Source organism: Mesoplodon mirus (assembly GCF_964341445.2).
Source record: "Mesoplodon mirus genome assembly, chromosome: 19".
Taxonomy (NCBI): Eukaryota; Metazoa; Chordata; class Mammalia; order Artiodactyla; family Ziphiidae; genus Mesoplodon; species Mesoplodon mirus.
In genome coordinates, this window is record NC_138995.1 from 49,159,762 (window position 1) to 49,180,734 (window position 20,973).

Sequence of the window (20,973 nt, forward strand, 5' to 3'; positions counted from 1 at the left end):
AAAACTGAATATCCACCTGCAAAAGAATGAAGCTGGAACCTTATCTAACACCTTTCACAAAAATTAACTCAAAATAGATCAAAGACCTGAATGTAAGACCCAAAACTATAGAACTCTTAGAAGAAAACATTGGAAATTTTCATAACATTGGATTTGGCAATGATTTTCTGGATATGATACCAAAGGCATGGGCAAAAAAAGAAAAAAAGAAAAAAGACAACTTGGACCTCATGAAAATTTCAAACTTTTGTGTATCAAAGGACACACTATCAACATAGTAAAAAGGCAACCCACAGAATGGGAGAAATTATCTGCAAATCACAAACCTAATAAGAGATTAATATCCAGTATATATAGAGAATTTCTAAAACTCAGCAACATCAAAACATAAACAATCCAATTCAAAAATGGAGAAAGGACCTGAATAGACATTTTCCTAAAGAAGATATACAAATGACCAGTAAGCACATGAAACAATAGTTACCATCATGAATCATTATAGAAATACAAATCAAAACAAGATACCACTTCATACTCATCAAGATAGATACTATCCAAAACAAACAAACAAACAAAAATCCGAAAAAACAAGTGTTAGTGAGAATGTGGAAAAATTAGGACCCTTGCTGAAATTGTAAAATGGTATAGCCACTGTGGGAAACACAGCACAATTTTTTTTCCTCAAAAAATTAAAAATATAATTACTATATGATCCAGTAATTCCACTTTCAGGTATATATCCAAAAGAATAGAAAGCAGGGTTTCAAAGAGAGATTCGTACACCCAAGTTCACAGCAGCATTAGTTACAATAACCAAAAGGTGGAAATAAATCAAGTATCCATTGAGGGATGAATGAATAAGCAAAATATGACATATACATACAATGGCATATTATTCAGCTTAAAAAGTAATGTAATTCTGACACATGTTATAACATGGATGAAACTTGAGGACATTATGCTAAGTGAAATAAGCCAGTCACAAAAAGACAAATAATATATAGCTCCATTTATATGAGATAACTAGAGTAGTCAAATTCCATTACAGAGAGTAGAATATTGGTTTTCAGGGGCTTGGGGAAGGGGGAAATAGGGAGTTATTGTTTAATGGGTATAGTTTCAGTTTTGCAAAATGTAAAGAACTCTGGAGATGAATAATGGTGATAGTTGCACAATATGACTGTACTTAATACCGCTGAACCGTGCACCTAAGAATGGTTAAGACAGTAAATTTTATGTTGTGTATTTTATGAGATATTTTTTAATTAAAAAAAAGCATAAAAACTGTGGTATTCATTCAACAGAGCACTACTCAGCAGTAAAAGGAATGAACTACTCATACACACAGAATGGATGATTCTCAAGATGATTATGCTATATGAAAAAAAACAGACCAAAAATAGAGTATAAATACTTTATGATTCCAATTGTATAAAATTCTAGGAAAGGCAAACAAATCTATAGAGGAAAAAAAAGGTAAATCAATGGTTTCCTTGGGATGTAGGTAATGGTTCCCTGGGGAAGGCAAGGAGGGATAGTAAAGGGGCATGAGGTAGCTTTGTGGGTGATAGATAAGTTCATTATCATAATTGTGGTATTGGTTCCCTGAGTGTATACATATTTTAAAACTTATCAAAGTGTACACATTAAATACATACAGCCCATTATTCCATGAAAATTATATCTCAACAAAGCATTAAAAGAAATTGTTGCACATAAGGATCTGATCTCCTACTCATTTTGGAAAACTAGAAGATTTGGCAACCCCATATTGACTCTACTACCTCTCTCCTCATGTGTTGGCAGTAGAGATGGCTGGTTATGGCACAAATGCCTCATCCCTGGGGTACAGGATCTACCTTCTCTTAGTCCTCATTTTCCTGCCAACACAGCAATGGCTTTGACATGAATAATGCAGAGAGCCTGCAGTATTCCACAAAACCTTTAGATAATTTGCTCTGCCGGTGAACTTAGTCATAAGGACAGAGGTCTGGAGGTCCTGAGAACTTCTGCAAATCCTGAATCCTGCAGTCACATTTAAGGGAACATTTGTGGATGCACTTTTAGAACAAGTACATTCCCTCTAGTTTGCCAACTGGACCCAGTAAGTCTTACAGTAGGTGACATATACTGGAACATTAGATATCAAGGGCATATAACTCCTTGGCAGGGGCCAGGTAAACAGTGTCTACTCAACAGTGCTAAGGAATAGGAGGTATCCCCAGTAAACAAGGGGCCCAACTCATGCTGCTTCCAGATGCACTGGAGGTTGCACAACCTCCCATTCCTCAGAGTAATCTTTGATTCACAAAAATTCATGCCATTCAGACCACATTAGGCCCACAAAGCCCTACAAGCTTCCCTAGGATGCCTTGGGTAGCAACACAAATGAGGCCAAATCTGGACTGAAAACTGCACTCTGCCATCCTGCTCTTCCCTGAGGCAATAAATTTGGAGACCCCTTTAGTTTGGTAGACCTTAATTCTGTTCTCAACCCACTCCACAGTTATCAGAACACAGAAGATTAAAGGTGGCTTTATCAAAAAGGCTCTTATCACCCAAACCAGAGCAATGTAAATAGTTGTTAAGATGGGTAAGGTGGAAGCTGGATGAATCCATCACAAGCATCACACAAGATAAACAAATGTCCTTGAAAAAGGGAAACTTCTGCAAGCTGCCAGTAGGACCCAGCTCAGGTCTTCATGGCCAAAGATGGGTCATGTCCACAGCTAAACCAGTCACAGGGGGAGGGAATGACATCTTCCCATGGCCTCAGGCTACTCATGATTCCCTCCTGGAAAGAGGAAACAGAGGCCTGTCTTTCGTGAGCACAGGAAAGTGGCTGATGCACACTCTGGAGACCTGCCAGTGGGCAGAACTGAGATGACTTCTACCACAGACATTAGCAGTGAGAAAAACTCTGGCAAAGTCTGTGGTCAGAAAATGCAACCTTGCTCCAGAAAGCTTCCAATATATCTAGCATCCATTGGGAATCTCTCCAGCATAGATAATTGGATGAACAAGGTTCAACTTCTGGCTGACAGCTCCCTCATAAAGACCACTCTCAGAGTTAATCTCTAGTGGGTGCTGTCGTGCAGAAGAAGGAGGGTGCACGTTCTCTGAACTCCTTTCTCTGGTGTGAATTTTCTGATGCCGGATGAGGGTAGACCTTTGGCTGAAGGCTTTTTCACATTCATTGCACTTATATGGCTTATCTGGTTTGTGAACTTTCTGGTGCTGCCTCAGATTAGAACTTTGTCTGAAGGTTTTCCCACATTCAAGGCACTCATAAGGCCGCTCACCAGTGTGAAGTCTCCGATGGTTATTGAAGCTGGAGCGTTGGCTAAAGAATTTCCCGCATTCAGGGCACTGATAAGGCCGTTCACCAGTGTGAAGTCTCCGATGGCTATTGAGGCTGGAGCTTTGGCTAAACAGTTTCCCACATTCACTGCACTCATAAGGCCGTTCACCAGTGTGAACTCGCTGATGTTTCATGAGGTCGGAGCTTCGGCTGAAGGCTTTCCCACAAACGCTGCACCCATAGGGTCGTTCACCAGTGTGAACTATCTGATGTTGAACAAGTCCATCAAAGTGGCTAAAGAATTTCCCACATTCATTGCACTTATAAGGTTTTTCTCCAGTGTGAACTCTCCAATGCTTAATTAGGCTGGAGTTGCAGTTGAAGGATTTCCCACACTCACTGCACTCATGAGCACTTTTACCTGTATGAACCCTCTTATGGTGAATGAGGTTGGAACGTTGGCTAAAGAATTTCCCACATTCACTGCACTCATAAGGCTTTTCTCCAGTGTGCACCCTCTTATGTTGAATAAGATTGGAGCTTCGGCTAAAGAATTTCCCGCATTCGCTGCACACATGAGGGCTTTCACCAGTGTGAACTCTCTGATGTTTGATGAGACTGGACTGCTGGCTAAAGAATGTCCCACATTCACCACACTCATAAGGCTTTCCTCGATTGTGATCTCTCTGGTGTTGAAAGAGGCCAGCGGCGTAGCTGAAGAATATCCCACATTTGCTGCACTCATAAGGCCTTTCTCCAGTGTGGGTCCTCTGCTGAACAAGTGAGGAGTTGTCACTGAGAGCGTTCTGAAATTCACTGCATTTCTTACGGCATTGCATAGTGGGAAAATCCACCACGCCTTCAGAGCTGTGGTGTGGCTCCACTACACGGGGAGTGACCTGGTGCGGGAGAAAACTACATCTGGACACAAAGGCCTTCCCACTCTCCCTCAGTGTGAAAGGTTTCTTTGATGTGTCATCTCTGCAGTTCTTCACAAGCAACGCGCTGCCTTCGTTCCTTGCGATAGGCTTGTCCACGTTTGGCTGCATCTGTGGTTGGTGAAGGTTGGCATTGAACTTGAACTCTCTCCTGTATGCCTCACACACATGTGGTTTCTGCCTGGGATGTGTTGCCTGGTGTTCGGCCGGGTGCACAGTGTCTTTCAGGTGTAGGCCACAGGGGTCACAGGGATAGCCTTTCTGGGTAGATGGAACCACCTTGGGATTCATGTCCTGTGACACTTCTACAGAAACACTAAGCTCAGCAGGTGACTCCTCACCCTCTGTTCCATGGCAAAAATCTGAAAGTAGAAAAATGCTGGTGACAACCCAATCACAAATGCAAGTCTGATCCAGGAATGAGTCCATGGGATTATTGGCAAGATGAAAGGCCTGAGGTCAGGATAAGGAATGGTCTTCTCTGATGTGCTGTGCCTGGTAAGGTCACGAAATAGGGGAGGCCTTACCAGGAGCAAGGACACAAAGATGTGCACAGTATCAGGTGGAAAGGCAAGTCTCCTCCTCACTTCTATACAAAGGCTTTTCAGGGGAGCCCTGGCTGCTGGTTATCCATGAGGACTGTGCAGAAGGATGTGTCCAGGCCCGGGAAAATCTGATTGCAACTGGCTAGCTAGTGTTCAAGGACTATAAGAGGAAATGTGTACATCTCATGACATATTAAGTGCAGGTCCACATTGGAGAGTGCTGCAGAGGGAGCTGTGGAAACAGTGAGGGACACAGCCAGGGGCCCCAAGTCAAAGCAGAAATGACAAGTAGGCAATGTGTCAAGAACAGGAAAGGAAAGGTGGAAGAGATATAAGGCTTTGGCACCAAAACAACGATGAACACGAGAAAAGTGGCAGGTATGATTTGAAGACAGTAGTGATGTCACATGGTCCCCCATCTGTCACTTACCTGAGCCAAGCCCTCTATATGCCCCTCTTGCCATGGCTGACGTCATGTCCACTTGGTCAGGCACCCAGGGCTCTGCCCCCATCTCCAGCTGGGCAACTACATGAGACCTGAAAGATGTAAGTCCTATGGGGAAGACAGGACAGGTAAGGGGCCAGCACTTGCCCTGGTGAACTACCCCACAATAGACCATAGGAAAGAAAACAAAATATTACAAAAGGAACACACAAGGAACATCTCAGTGGTCATAGCAAATAGTAACTACCAGTGCCTAGAATTCCTGGCAGTCAGGCCTTAGGAAATGTTAGTTAAAGGAAAAGAGCAGAACAGAACTGTCATAGATCTGGACGATCACCCAGGCGGGCAGTGGCCGAGTCAGACGGGATCCACTAGGCTGACTGCAAGACTCTTCCTTCTGAGACCCTTCCCCACAAGGCTTCAGGGCAGCAGGTGTTGGGGCTGCTTGGGGAGAGCGTGGGACCCTGTACACAGCTGAGCTCTGGAACCCACGGCACATATACCAGAAAGGGGGGAAGGGGGACTTCCCTGGTGGCACAGTGGTTAAGAATCCGCCTGCCAATGCAGGGGACATGGGTTGGAGCCCTGGTCTGGGAAGATCCCACATGCCACGGAGCAACTAAGCCCGTGCGCCACAACTACTGAGCCTGCGCTCTAGAGCCTGTGAGCCACAACGACTGAGCCCACGTGCCACAACTATGGAAGCCTGCGTGCCTCGAGCCCGTGCTCCTCAACAAGAGAAGCCACTGCAAGGAGAAGCCTGCACACCTCAATGAAGAGTAACCTCCGCTCTCCACAACTAGAGAAAGCCCGCACGCAGCAACAAAGACCCAACGCAGCCAAAAATAAATAAATAAAATAAATAAATTTATTTTTTAAAAAAAGGTGGGGGGAAGGAAGCAGTGCCCACAGTCTGGCTGTGGGAAGGAAAGAGCCTCTTCTTGGGAAAAGAGGATGGGCAGAGATGAGCTGAGGACACCTGGGTGGGTGTGAAAGCCTTACCCAGTGAGGCTATCAGTGCAAAGTTCTCCAGCATCACATCGCAGTACAGGAGTCTCTGAGCCTCATCAAGGAGTCCCCACTCCTCCTGGGAGAAGTAAATGGTCACGTCCTCAAAGGTCACACAGTCCTGCCATGATGGGGACAGTTCATTCCATGATCAGCTTCTCTCCTCAGGACTCCCTGTCTACCCCCTGTTCACCCTCCTCCCCAGCTTCCCAACTCAGAGGAGATCCCAGGCCCTGGTTCCATGCCTTCTATGACTGCTTTTTCAGCCCACAGCAATGCCAGCAATGCTCTGGGCCCGAAGTGCAGGGCCCCTAGTGTCGCCGATGTCATGCCTTCCAGATACAAACAAACATGGGCTCAATCTTCTCCATAATCCCCCGTACCAGGGCCCTGGGGGAAACAGCTCACATGCCCTCCCCACATGCATATCACTCTTTGGACTGTACATTTCCTCAAACCCTGGACCTCACCACTGCATCCCCATTGTTGCTGTACCCCCTCCCCATCCCAGCCCACATCATAGCCATCTCCATGCGCTGTCACTCTTTACATGGTATCGCTGGGGCTCAGGGTAGGGCACCCCAAAATGTGCCTCAATGTCATATTGATTATTTTGAATTAAATTTACTTAAGAAACGGCCAGCACAAGGGGGACACTCCTTTCTCTCTCCCTGAAAGCAAGAAATGAACCTCTCATGTAAAAGTAAATGAATGTCTCATGTAAAAGGGTGTCTTTCTATCTCAATCTGGAGGGAGAAAGACACCCTTATCACCAAAGATAGGGATTTCAGGGACAAGAAGCCTATACAAACAAACTTTGTTACTTCTTTAATTTACTACCTGAAGCCCAAACTCTGTTTAGATTTTTCACTAATTGGGTACCCCAAACCTAATTTCTTTGTCTAGTCAATTCCTCATAAGTTTGTTGGTTCTTTGTCCAAAAAGTATAAAAGCTGCCTGCTTTGGCCACTTCTTAGGTCCCATTTCTATGAGACCTCCATGCGCAGGAATTAAAATTTGTTTCCTTTTCACCTATTAATCTGTCTTGTGTCAATCTGATTATTAGTCCAGCCACAAAATCTCAAAAGAGGGGTAGAGGGGGAAATTTCCCCCTTCCTGACAGTTGGTGAGCCAGGCAGGAGGCTGGCTGGAGCCTGCTTCCTGCCCTGAGGATGCTGTAGATCCGGGGGCATCTGACAAAGACTGCAGAAGGTAATAAGATTTCTTACCCAGTCGGCCTCCCGGGTCTCTGCCTGCAAGTTCTGGTGGGAGGGAAAGTGGTGAGACTCCCCTTTCTCTGTCTCTAAATTTAGATTAGCAGGAGAAAATATTTGTGGAGCTGGTTCGTTCCTTGTATTAGTGACTTGGGAGTCCTCATCCTTCACCTCCCAGAGATGGTCACTGTTTTTCTCTGTCTCTGTCTGTCGTGTTGTTTGTCACGAGGAGGAACCAGAGGGCAGAACACAGGCATAGGCCCTATGAGCCTGCTGTTCAAGCCAGCCTCACACACTGGTGAATTAGCAGTTCTCACCAGACCGGCATCTGTTTAGACAAACTTTGCTCTGGGTTCTTTTTTTTTTTTTTTGCTGCGTTGGGTCTTTGTTGCTGTGCGCGGTGGCTTCTCTTGGCATGGGCTCTAGGCACACAGGCTTCAGTAGTTGTGGCGCACGGGCTTAGTTGCTCCGTGGCTTATGGGATCTTCCTGGACCAGGAATCAAACCCTTGTCCCCTACATTGGTAGGCGGATTCTTAACCACTGCGCCACCAGGCAAGTCCTGCTCTGGGTTCTTTATTAAAAAAAAAAAAAAAAAAAAAAAAAAAGACGAGGTTTTTTCTTTCCATCTTGTTTTATGTCCTCAGAGCTTGGCTTTGTGTCCAGTGAGAATACTGTCTCTGGTCTCTGCCATCCAGAAGGTGCATTCACTGGGGTGCATCTGGCAGCCAAGCTCTTTGTCCAGCCATACCAGCTCTCAGGGGACTTTGTCATAAGGCGTCCCAGTCCATAACGGGCCTCTGTCATCGCAACCTTCATTGGTTGTTAGTGCTGGAAAAGTCCCATTCCAGTAGTGCCTGTCGGATACCATAAATTATCGGTTTTATGGCTGGAGGCGCCCCAGATTTTTGTGGGACGCTGGAGACACCATTTTCCCTACACCATTCTCACCACCTGTAGCAACAAAGGGGTTCTACCTTCTTAGACTAATTCTGGGAGTGGGCTTTTTGGATCTTGTGAGGGCTATATACTCTTCTTGTGAGATGCCTCTTGCATCTTTGGTTAAGCCATAATAAAACACTTATTGGTATCAGTCACTGTGTGAAAATATAAGATCCTACTCGTCAATGGCCAGATGACAGATCCTTTAAATTGGCTATATTTAAAAGGAAAAAACAATTGAGAGCTCTCATAATAAACAGCTGTCATATTGGTACTTATGGGAGGACCAAATTCTCTATAAAAAGAGAAAAAAAGGTATAACGACTAGTCTTAGAGAATCCCTTATTAAGATAATAAAAAAAACCCAGAAATTAGACTTAAAACAAAAATCCAACATAAATTCTCCTTCTTAAAAATCACCCCATCTTCTCAGCAATTTCCCAGGCTCTCCTACAAATAATCAGAAAATAAATGGGCTGGAGGCCAATATTTAAGCGTTTATAGAAACAACTGTCTTTGTCTTACAAAGTTTGTGTTACAAAGCTCTACAAAACCAGAAGTACAACTCTAGAAACAAGTCAAAGCCCATCGAACTTTACTCGTCCCAAGGTCTCACCTAGTCCTCTCAAAATGCTTGCAGATATTATAGTAGATCAGGATATTGGCGCAAACTTGTCCTGTACTTAAGAAAAACATTTAATAATAATTACCCTAAGACCTATGATAATAGTCAAGTATACTCCAAAACATATTTTCTTTCTCTGTCCCTTCAAGTTATAAGTCATGTATTTGAATGTAAACACAGCCCAAAGAGCCTGAGCCTAAGCCCGGACTAATTCAATCAGTAAAACCTGAAATTAAAAGAAAAAAGAGAGAGAGACTTTTTCAAACACCCACTGTTAAAAGGACTTTCTTGCTCAAACTAAAGTCACAGCCTCCCTAGAATTGCTTGTCAAGGGCAAATACAGATTTTTTTTTTTTTTTTTTTTTTTTTTTTGCGGTATGTGGGCCTCTCACTGTTGTGGCCTCTCCCGCTGCGGAGCACAGGCTCCGGACGCGCAGGCTCAGCGGCCATGGCTCACAGGCCCAGCCGCTCTGCAGCATGTGGGATCTTCCAGAACCGGGGCACGAACCCGTGTCCCCTGCATTGGCAGGCGGACTCTCAACCACTGCGCCACCAGGGAAGCCCCAGATCTTAAAAGTCTTCTACACAAATAATAAAAGACTAGCTAGCTGAGCAAATAATCTAATTCATTCCAACAGTTACTGATAAACCAGTGAGTTTTCTATTGTACCTAATTCATGACTAAAGTTTTAAAATGAGAACTATGAGATCTCTGGTTGAGTTTATCTTTATGTCTATATGTGTATGTTACCTCTGGATGGCACTGCCAAAATTAATCTGTAAAAGAGCTCTATTTAATTGGCTTAAATAAAGACTTTTTTATATAAAAAGTCTCAAATATGTCATAAAAAATAACCCAAACGTTTTTCATAATCTTTAGTAAATAAAAGCTACTTGTTGGTTAAATTAATACAGGTATATCTTCAGAGTTAGCATTAAACGTAATGTAGATAAACAACCTTTGTTCTACCTGGGTGTACTAGTCAAACGGGCTAATGTTGTCTCTGTTGCAGTTTGTCAGCAAACAAACAAACAAGATAATGACTAACTGCTTTAATGTCTCATGAAATTTTCATGAGTAATCTGATTGTTAAAAATAAATAAATTGAACAGATATAAATGTGATGAGTTTTTAGGTGAACTTTTAGACAATAGTTGTTTTATGATATGTCCATTTAAATAGTTTCCTAAATCTGTTTGGTAATTTATACCCTTAGAGTTTTGCTACATTAAATTAAATGATGGGAATTAACTGGATGTCTAAATCATTTCCAAATACGATAAAGTACTGAAACAGTAGTTTCTAAACAAGTCTAAGTTTATACCTACTTGTTGCCTCTTGATACAGAGAAACTAAGTATGTTTGGCTCTAGTAAATATATCTTGTGCTTTATTGAAAGATTGTACTATGAAATAGCATGTTTCTAGAAATTATAAAACGTATTTATGTTTGTCACGCCACAAAATGTTAATAAAGTTCACAATTGTTTACTTCTTTGTTTTCACTAAAAAATTAAAATTTCAAAGGATTAGGATTCCAATTAATATATGTGGTTAAAGCTGCAGATATAATAAGGGATAAGAAAAGGTATGGAGACATTTTTATTACGGAAAAAGAAAGTGATTTTGTCCTAAAGCTGATTAGTTCTAAATGGGAAAGAAAACAAGGGACAAACTAAAATGGACAATTGTAAGTTTGTGAATAAAGGATTCTTTGGAAAGGAATTTTATGTGTGGTCATGACTGAATAAGATTAGAATGAATTTAATTATGTAAATAAGTTTTAATATCAAAGTAAACTGGTATAAAATTGGAATTTGTTTTTCTCTCTGTTAAAAGAACAAAGTTTTTTTGGTTGTTTGTTTTTGTTTTCTATTGGTCTGCTCTTGATAATAAGAGATTATGAAAGGTTTTTCTTTACCTTTAAGTAATGTGCCTAGAAAAAAAACAAAGATCTTCTGTCTTGTCAAAGTAATTACTTATGTTCTATATCTTTATCAGGTCTTTGATTCAGTAAGTAAACCCAGTCCTATCGCTATTAAAAGACCTAAATTTTGCTCAGAACTATATAACCTTCTATATTTGCCTAAGAAGTCTTTAATTATTACTTTGGTTACATGGATAACGAAGCACTGCTTCACAGCGACCTATTTAAGTCAAATATTTTTTGATATTTTTGACAAACTTCTCCCAAATCAAATTCTAAATGAAAACTTTTTGACTTAGAACTAACTTTGAGACGTGAGACATTTCAGGGGCCCTCTGAAATACCCTCAAAGATTTATTCTCTCTCCTTATAAAAAGATATTAAACTAATTAGGTGCATTTAATATGTTAAATTATATGGAAACTGTTGTCACATTAGAAGTCATGTTAAGTCTTCTTTATGTTGTGTCTGTATAAGTATGTATTCTAAGTGTTCCAGAAATTATGTGAAATTCCTGAAGTCATATATGTCTTGGCATAAAATGTTATCTGTCATCAGAATGGAGACTCATACTAAAGGGATTGAACCCAGGTATCAGGGAAATGCACTGACTGTCATGCAAAGGCAGCAGCAACAGAATCTGTAAAGACTGTGGCACATGTAGATAAAATCCATTCTGCTTCTGCAAAAAACCTGACCCCTTATTGCCAGATTTTGCCATTCTTATGTCCTTGTACCATGGCAACAGTCTACTTCTGAATAAGAGAAATTAAAATGGGTAAAATAGCTGTAAATTAAACGAACAGTCAGGGCTATGAGAAACGCAAGATGGCTATTTGGTTCTTCCCAGCTCCCTGGCGAACCTCATTTTTTTTTTCTTGCATCCCTTCACCCACCATAGTGCCTTTAAGATGCACTTAAATAGACATTGGCAGGAAGATTTCCATAAAATTGCAAAAACAGTCTACCAGCAATGTCTGACCTGTCAAGTCCATAACCCTGGGGAAAAACAATTTTTGTCCCCAGAGGCCTGACATATTCCCTCTGGACTCTTTGAGCACCTGCAGCTGTACTTCATTCAACTGCCACTACATAAGGGTTATCAGAATGTTTTTATTATTACATGTATGTTTTCCAGATGGATTGAAGCCCTCCCTTGCTGCAAGGCTGATGCCCTCACAAGGGCAAAGAAACGGTTTTTAAAAATGTGTTTTCCATTTGGGTATACCTTCCACAATCTCCAGTGATCGAGGCATCCACCTTACGGGGCAAATCATATGAGCCTTAAAAAAAAATCTCACAAACTTCATGGAAGTATCACTGTTGCTCTCATCCTCAATCATCAGGCAAAGTCAACAGAACTAACGGAAGAACTGGACTCAGAGCAGAACAAGAATTAATTACATGGGATTGAATGAACTGATGAATATGATTGTAATTTTTGTGACTTTTTGTTTAAAATATTACTGATTTTTAACCTTTTGTTTTCCAAATACAAGGAAGTTTTTTTTTAAGATTTACAGCAATTTGGTAAATTATACCTTTGCAAGCAAAAATGAAACATTTATCTTTTTCCCCCTACCTGATCTCTCCAGAATTCAGAAACTCTCTGTGAGTATTATTTTCTTAGCAATATAGTTACTTGCATAAGTTCAATAAGAATCTGTTCTCCTTATAATAGGACACAATTAGAAACACTGGTTATCTTGCCAAGGCTTTGACTGGAAAGTCATGTTTGAGAGAGACACAGGTAGACTCAGATAGGACAGACAGCTTGAAGGAACTAAGATTGCCTTTATTTTAAAATTATTATTATTTTCTTTTCTTTTTGGCTGTGCGGCTTGCAGGATCTTAGTTCCCCGACCAGGGACTGAACCCGCGCCCTAGGCAGTGAAAGTGAGGAGTCCTAACCACTGGACCACCAGGGAATTCCCAAAATTGACTTTATGGGCCAATCAAGTCCTTTGGAAAAGCATCCTGGTACCTTGCTAACAGGGTTCCCAGCACCTTACCACGTGAGTAAGGACGGTCACTTCTGGCAGGCACAGGAACCTCAGGATATTTGGGGGATCTCAAGAGAGGAACTCACCCAATTCTATAGGTATTACAGGCAAGTCTGATGATAAGTCTGACGTGGCTTCCTGGCCTCGAGAGGCTATTAAGAGTTCAATCTGGAAATTCCTTATGAAAAGTTCCAGCAAAGCAGATTCAGAAGAGCCTATATGGCTAAGCCCTATTCTTGCTGGACTTGTATAAATAATCAGGCTGAGTTTATGGACTCTAGACTTACTCTGCAAACAAATTCCTCTTAATTTGGCTATCTTTGGTAGAAATGAGAGTGATTTTAGAGAACAAAATTATGTTTCAATAGAAACTATAATGCACACTTGTATATATGATTCTAGTGCTATTAGTTTTCATTGAGGTTTTGTCATTTACCTGAAAACTGGACTGGATCCTGAATTTTTCTAGTTTCCTCCAATATCTGGGTACAGCTCTTTAATGTTTCCAATTTTCTCTCACCCTTCTGAGTTGGAATCACTGAGAGGTAAAACTGAGTTTGGAATCATCAAGAACTAAAACTGCCCTTTCCCTGAAGCCCTGCAAATTGAATCTGAACGACTTGATGAACTTCAGAGAAATTGCCACCTCGGCTCATATTTAAACTATCCTCATGCCTTTTACTTTATGAGTCACTCAGAAAGTTTTCCTGAACACCTGGTGACATCAGAGACATTTCAAACTGCAAAAGATACTTCAACCCTGACATCGAGAAATCTTCTTGACTGACTGCATCCTGGTCTATAAACTGGTTTATAATCTGCTCCGATCATTAACCTTTGTTTTTCTTTGGATTCCCTAGAAATGTCTCTTATTAAATACCTGATTGCTTGCACCATAGGCCTACCTTTGGGAGCCCCCCTGCATCACTGCCTCCTAAAATAAGGTATAACTGTTTAACTGAACTAACCTGTTCTCAGAGCTAAGAAAATGGTTCAATGAACTGTAGGACTCCACTAACCCATTCTCTCTCTCCACAGAGGACGAGTTTGAGGAGGGAACTGTCAGACCCGAGGTAGGCCTCCCCTAACTGTTTCTCAATGGCATATTGATTATTTTGAATTAAAGTTACTGAAGAAACAGCCAACGCAAGGGACACTCTGACCCTCCTTTCTGTCTCCCTGAAAACAGGAAATAAATTTCTCACGTAAAAAGTGCACTCCCTGCACCTGGACATTAAGAACATCCTTATTTGGACTTCCCTGGCAGTCCAGTGGTTAGGACTCCTCGCTTTCACTGCCTAGGGCACGGGTTCAGTCCCTGGTCGGGGAACTAAGATCCTGCGTGCCGCAACTAAGAGCCCGCATGCAGCAACTAAGAGCCGGCGCAGCCAAATAAATAAATAAAAACATTAAAAAAAAAAAAAAAAAAGAACACCCTTATTGCCAAAAATAGGGAATTTGGGCCAAGAAACCTATGTAAATAAACCCTGTTACTTCTTTAATTTACTACCTGAAACCCGAACTTTGTTTAGCTTCTTCACTAATTGGGCACCCAAAACCTAAGTTTCTTTGTCCAGTCAGTTCCTCACAAGTGTATTGTTTCCTTGTCTAATAAGTATAAAAGCTGCCTGCTTTGGCGACTTTTTAGGTCCCATTTCTGTGAGACCTTCATGTGCATTAAAATTTGTTTTTCTCCTGTTAATATTACTTTTATTATTAGTCTAGCCACAAGAACTCAAAGGAGTTCCCCCCTCCCTGACAGTCCAGAGAATTCTTGGCAAATACAGCCATGATCCCATCCTGCCCCCAGACCTTCTGTGGCTCCCACTGCCAAGGGCAACATCCACCCTTGATGTGAAGGCCTCCCCACGCGGCCCCGTTCCTGGCTTCAATCCAAGCCACCCAGGACTACATCAGACGCCCTTGGCCCTTTTCTTCTGTCCTTTCATCAATCACTCATTCAGAAGCCAACCTCTCCGGTCCTCCTACCCCCCACCCACCAGGGTCTAACGGCTCTCTCACCTTGCCCCATTTGCCCCTGAGTTGATTCCCCAGCCTGACTGAAAATCCCCCGGCCCCCTCAAGGGTCCACAAAGCCCTGGTGAGAACGAAGACGTTCTGAATGAGCACCAGCCCAGGCCTCACTGAAAAACAACCTCCAGTACTACGAAGCCTCAGCCCCCCTTCTCATATCTATGCCCCCAGGAAAATTTGGCCACCTGCCAGACCCAGCTTTCCCTACACACAGCCCCCTGCCCAACCACCACCATGAACACTAACTCTCCCTCTTCTGTCTTTACGATGCCAAACAAGCCAGCAAGATACCCCGTTCTCAGTTCTCAGGCCCCACCCTCCCCGTTCCCCCTAACATCACTGCCACCATGACCTGAAGTTTCACCCTCCTAAATCCGACACACCCTTGCCCACACACCAGATGCCACATCTTGGTTGTGTCTTTTTTTTTTTTCTTTTTTTTTTTTTCTGGCCACGCCGCACGGCCTGTGGGATCTTAGTTCCCCGACCAGGGATCGAACCCAGCCCCCCCTGCAGTGGAAGCGTGCAGTCTTAACCACTGGACTACCAGGGAAGTCCCTCAGTGTTTCTAACTGTGAAAATAAAGACCAACCAAATGAGAACAGCAAAGGCTAATTACTCTGAGTTTGCTATAGAAAGAGAGTCAATCGCTTATGTTCTGGTACAGACTCAGAGGCAGGCAGAGGAGCGGGAAAGCTTTATAAGTGGAAAAAAAAGGAAGGCTTCAGGTATGCCCTGTTGGCATGGGGAAGCTGTGGGCAGGCTAACTAGGCGCAGGGCATCCTATGTGATTGGTTAGGGGTGCATATTTGGCTTTCTCTGGTTGGTCCTATGTTGGAAGTAGGAACAAAAATTAGAGGAGTTGTCAGCTATTAAGCCCTCGTCTTTTGGGGCCAATTGTTACAGAAGTTATTGTTTAACTTTCTGGATTGTCACTAGAGATAGCAATCTGGCTTCCTGCAAGTCTAACTTTCAGCAGGATGGCTTCCTGGGTTGTTTATTGTAGATAAGAGGGTTGGTTGCCTGGGCAGATTGCTGCAGGTTGTGGGTCAGAGCTCTATTTTATATATAGTTTGTCAATTGTCCCTTTGTATATTTGGTGTCTCGTAACCTAAACTAAGCCTCCTCAGAACACCATAACTGTGTGTCTGGCTGCTCAACCTTCAACTTCACGCAGGGGTCCCTGGAACTTCAGAGTTCAACATGGCCAAAACCTAACTTCTTCTGTTTCCACTGAAAATTCCTCCTACAGCCAACTTCCCCTTCTCAGTTGATGGTTCATCCATCCTTCCAGCTGCTAAAACCAAAAACCATCACGTCACCTCTTTTCTTTGTCAGCCTCCACATCAGAAAATCTGGTCAGACTAGCTTAAAAGACACACCTAGAATCCAGTCGCTCCTTCGGCCTCCAGCCACCTGCCCTAGTCACGTGGGCTGCAGTATTGCAACAGCCTACTCCTTGCTCTCCCCGCCTTCACCCTCAGCCCGCAGTCAATTTTCCGCTCAGCATCCTTAGGGCCCTGCTAAGACCGAAGTCAGATCATCTTCCTCCTCTGCTCTAAACCTTCTGTGCCTCCCAACACTCTCAGTAGAGAGCCCAGCTCCCCACCCCGCCATTCTAGGGCTGACTTCAGCCCACCTGCTCTCTGAACACTCCCTGTTCAATCAGGCATTTGCACGTGCTGGTTCCCGTGCCTAGGAAACCCTTTCCCACCTCATCCCACTAGAGTTTAGAAATGGGAACTGCTCTCTATAATACCTGGCCTGGATTCAGGACCCTAGGCTGGGAGGGACTGCTCCCCACCTCCAACCCTCGGAGACCCGGGACTCAAAAGCAGAAAGATGAAAAAGAAGTCAAGTCGTAGGGCATCGCCCATCTTTGATACCCCGGCGCCGGGCACGTGAGGGTGGGGGGCTGAGCGGCTGAGGGCCTGAAGCCCATCCACTCACCTTCGCCGGGTCCATCAGCGCCGCCGCCGCCATCGCAGCCCGTGGACGCAGGGGCCCTAAGAGGCGGGCGACCGAGGCGGGTGTCGCGGGCTCAGCCTAGCACCGCCTCGCCTTGCCCGGGGCGAGGTGGCACTTCAGTCTCCCCGGGGTCAAGGGCACCCAGAGCCCGATGCCGCCGCTGGGGCCGCGGAGAGCGCGCGGCCCGACGGGACCCTGGCGGACACCGCGTCCCAGGGCCTCACGACTAGTTCAAAGGCGCGGAGGAGGGTCCTGGCCTCCCTGTCCTTCCCCTCCCGCTCCGGAAAACCAGCTGGGAAGAGCGGTACTGGCCCAGCCCCGGGCGCACGGCTCGGGGCGCACCGGCCCGGGGAAATGACTTGCTGCCCTGAAACGGCCCTGAAACGCAGGAAGTTCCGGCCCCCACCTCCTCGGCCCTAAGAAACGACACTCCCCGGGGCTGTCATTGGCCCAGCGCCAGCCAGTGACGCACCGGCACAGCCTCCTGGATCGTGTTTTCTGTCCTGCATCCGGCCAGGCTGGTCGGGGGCGGCGGGGGAGAGGCGGGAGGGAGGCAGGCGGGGCAGGAGAGCGGACCTTGCTGGTTGACATTGGCCGAGCTGCACCTCCTTAAGGGGCTGTCCCCAGGCCTCTGGGGCCAAGTCCCAACCGCCCTCAGAGGTCTGTAATATGAGACCCACTGGTACCTGTGTGGGCGTAGCTGGCCCCTTTACCTTTCAGGCTCCCGGGGACCCTGATTCACATGGAAAAATGAAGCTAATATCTAATTTACGGGTTCTTTGTGTACTAACATTAAATGTTGCTCTAATTCAGTGCATCTCAAACCCGTAACGTCAGCATCACCTGGGAATTTGTTTAAAATGCAAGTTCTCAGGCAATAACCTAAACCTAGACACTTAGAAATCCTCCTGGGGGTGGGACCCAGCCTTCTGTGTGTCAACAAGCCTTCCGGGGGACTCCAGTTTAGGGAAAGGGGACTCTCATTAACATTCAGTAAATAAAATGGGGGAAATAACACTACATATCTCAAGGTAGGTAACAGGGCCTGGCACATAGTTTCTGCATAGCTAAAGAATAATTTTAGTGAGCCCAGACTTGCATCTTCCCATGCATAGAAAGACACTGAAATCATTAACTTAAGATGTCTGGGGACTTCCCTGGTGGTCCAGTGGCTAAGGCTCTGTGCTTGCAATGCAGGGGGCCCGGGTTCCACCCCTGGTCAGAGAACTAGATCCCACATGCCGCCTCTAAAAGATCCTGCACGCTGCAACTAAGGCCTGGCGCAGCCAAATAGATAAATAAATATTTTTTTAAGTCTTTTTTTTGTGATTAGCAGTAATCTTTTGATGTTTGACTACTTTTTTTTTTTCAGTAAAAATTTGTGTCCATCTTGGCTCCTCCATTACCTCTTCTGAACAGTTCCTCAGAGCTCTCTGAGAGGCCGCCTTCCCGGGCTATAGTCCTCGGTAATGCCCCAAATATAACATAATTCTTCAATTTTAAGTGGTGCATTTTTTTTCAGTCGACACCCCAAGCTCATGTACATGGTCCAAATTAAATGTAAGGGAAGCTTGGTGAACAGAAAGAGAAAAAAGGATTGGTGAGAATATAACCAGTTTCAAGAACAATTTGTTAACCCATTTACTACTCCTACCCAGTCAATACTCTCAGCCTCTCTTTTATATGACAACCCAAACCCCATCTAGTCACTGGTTCAATCTCAGTCTTAGTATTTACGCTCCCAACCTAACCTAAGACCAGGAGATTATAAACAAAATAAGTTATCTGTCATCTCTCATTCCCAATACACAGCTGTGTATTCCCAATACATACATTCCTTCCCCTGAAGGAATTGCTACTCTGGTGCTCCAAGGACAAGGGACGACCCTGCCTGAAAAAGTGTCAGCGTTACACCCCCTACCGGACTCTTACTCGCCCTCCCCACCATGTTGCGATGGTTACGAAATTCCTGAGCCCACCTGGGCGACGCCCACCTGGGCAGCAGGACCTGTCCCAAATAAGGAAAGGCATCTGCCCTGTCCCACTCCCACCCTATAGAAGGAAGGTATATGTGCCTCGGCCAATTAGTAAACAAAATTTTCACCTCAGACCATTCCTTTGTTTTCTGGCTATAAAAACTGATCAATAGCACATGTTTGGGCTCGACTCTCCCAGACTATTAGGAAGTCGGCCTGTTGTTCTGGCAGCGACCCTTCCCTCTAATAAATTCTGTCTTCTTTACATTCTGCCTTATGTCTGGAAATTCTTTTCCAACCCGTGTTCAGACCACAACAACTACCAACCTAGATTTCTGTACAGAGTAAAAGCATCTTTCAAGAATTTTCCATTTTTATAAAATAAGATTATTTCAATCCAAAAAAATGGAAAATTAATCTGCAGAAAATGCAATTCTAAAGATTGTATTTAAGAACAACGAAAAGTGATTCCAGGTGAAAGCTCTGTATTTCTAGGAATGAGGATCTGAGAGAGTAGTGTATCTGATTAATACAACTATTCATTATCTGTATGAAACATGAATAATATTTCCTTGTGGAGATAGAATGATGGGATTACCATGTGTCAGGGAGGAAGAAATTTGTCTTTACTCTTTTAGGTTCTTCTGACTCATCTAAGAATTAAATTGACATGAGACGGATTAGCAGGAGAAAATCAAACAAGGCTTAATATCATGTATACGTGGGAGAGACCCGGAAAAATTGAGTAACTCGCCAAAATGGCTGAAACCCTCACCTTAAATAACATCTTCAGCTAAAGACAAAAGAAGAGGGCTTCCCTGGTGGTGCAGTGGTTAAGAATCTGCCTGCCAATGCAGGGGACATGGGTTTGAGCCCTGGTCTAGGAAGATCCCACATGCTACGGAGCAACTAAGCCCGTGTGCCACAACCACTGAGCCTGCGCTCTAGAGCCCACAAGCCACAACTACTGAGCCCACATGACACAACTACTGAAGCCCACATGCCTAAAGCCTGAGCTCCGCAACAAGAGAAGCCACTGCAATGAGAAGCCCGCCCACCACAACGAAGAGTAGCCCCCACTTTCTGCAGCTAGAGGAAGTCTGTGCACAGCAATGAAGACCAAATGCAGCCAAAAATAAATAAATTTAAGAAAAATCCCATAAAAAAAAAAAAAAAAGACCAAAGAGGATGTTGAGAGTAGGAAGAGTCAGTTATGGGAGGTTACCAGGAATAGCAAAGTAAACAAGGGTGATTGTGATACACATTTAAATCTCCACCCAATAAGAGTTTCTAGAGATTTGCTTATCCTTCTTTTCCAGGGAGACACGAATGGAGATTTCCCTTACAAATGGAAGTGTTTGTTACACGAAGGCAACTCCTACTTTGTCTTCAGAGCCCTTCTCCTGTCTGTTTCTCAGAAGATAACCATCTTCAAACAATATGCTGGGACTTCCCTGGCGGTCCAGTGGCTAAGACTCCATGCTTCCACAGGTTTGATCCCTGGCAGGGGAACTAGAATCCTGAGTGAACTAGAATCGAACTAGCATGCTGGCCCAGCCCGGCTAAAAAAAAAAAGTGCCAAAGAGACATAATTTAGGGTGGCAAATCCTGCTCCCCTACACATGCATACCAGAAAAGTCATAGAAATTGAAATGAGACAAAGTGATTAATATTCCAAGTCCCTTATATTGTCCAGGAGGAAGGTAAAGGTATTTATAACTGTAACGGGGAAGAGCCAAATCTGACTCCATGTTGGATCTCTTTCTTTTACTTTAACCTTTGCTTTCCACTGCTTTTGTTCACTAAAAGGATACTATCTGTACATAATGGCCTGCCTCGGGGAGCCCTGCCCCTCTGCCTGAATGTTAAACCAAAGTGCCTTTGTTCAGGGAAACATCCGGACCTTGTCCACCTGTGGATGGCTGCAAGAAAGAAGAAATTAACACATCCCCTCCCCAAGGCTGGCCATTCCAGGTGATATTTGCAAAACGTATGGCCTTTTTACTTTACTTCCTCATCTCCTCCCCCTCTCTGTGCTATAAAAAAAA

At 44.0% G+C, this 20,973-nt stretch overlaps 1 protein-coding gene across 5 annotated transcripts; it reads right to left on the reverse strand.

The window, feature by feature from the left end:
* Positions 1 to 1,009: 1,009 nt before the first annotated feature.
* Positions 1,010 to 17,312, reverse strand: ZNF792 (zinc finger protein 792). Of its 5 annotated transcripts, none has more exons than XM_082607031.1 (5): positions 16,932 to 17,312; positions 7,467 to 8,307; positions 6,232 to 6,358; positions 5,215 to 5,337; positions 1,010 to 4,601 (listed from the first exon to the last, which is right to left on the reverse strand). In XM_082607031.1, the coding sequence occupies exons 3-5, from the start codon at positions 6,263 to 6,265 to the stop codon at positions 2,977 to 2,979; spliced, it is 1,782 nt and encodes a 593-aa protein (XP_082463157.1). In that variant the 5' UTR covers positions 6,266 to 6,358; positions 7,467 to 8,307; positions 16,932 to 17,312; the 3' UTR covers positions 1,010 to 2,976. The 5 variants fall into 5 exon arrangements, with proteins under 5 accessions (XP_082463157.1, XP_082463156.1, XP_082463154.1 ...); XM_082607030.1 differs by having other exon boundaries at positions 7,467 to 8,606; XM_082607028.1 differs by lacking the exon at positions 7,467 to 8,307.
* Positions 17,313 to 20,973: the final 3,661 nt, after the last annotated feature.

What these genes read in the sequence shown, in the direction of transcription:
- ZNF792 (XM_082607028.1), bottom strand. Translation starts at nt 16,964, where the DNA reads ATGGCGGCGGCGGCGCTGATGGACCCGGCGAAG. An exon ending in CGCTGATGGACCCGGCGAAG is followed by an intron (nt 6,359 to 16,931) that starts GTGAGTGGATGG and finishes CCATCATGGCAG; the next exon opens with GACTGTGTGACCTTTGAGGA. An exon ending in TGCACTGATAGCCTCACTGG is followed by an intron (nt 5,338 to 6,231) that starts GTAAGGCTTTCA and finishes TCTTCCCCATAG; the next exon opens with GACTTACATCTTTCAGGTCT.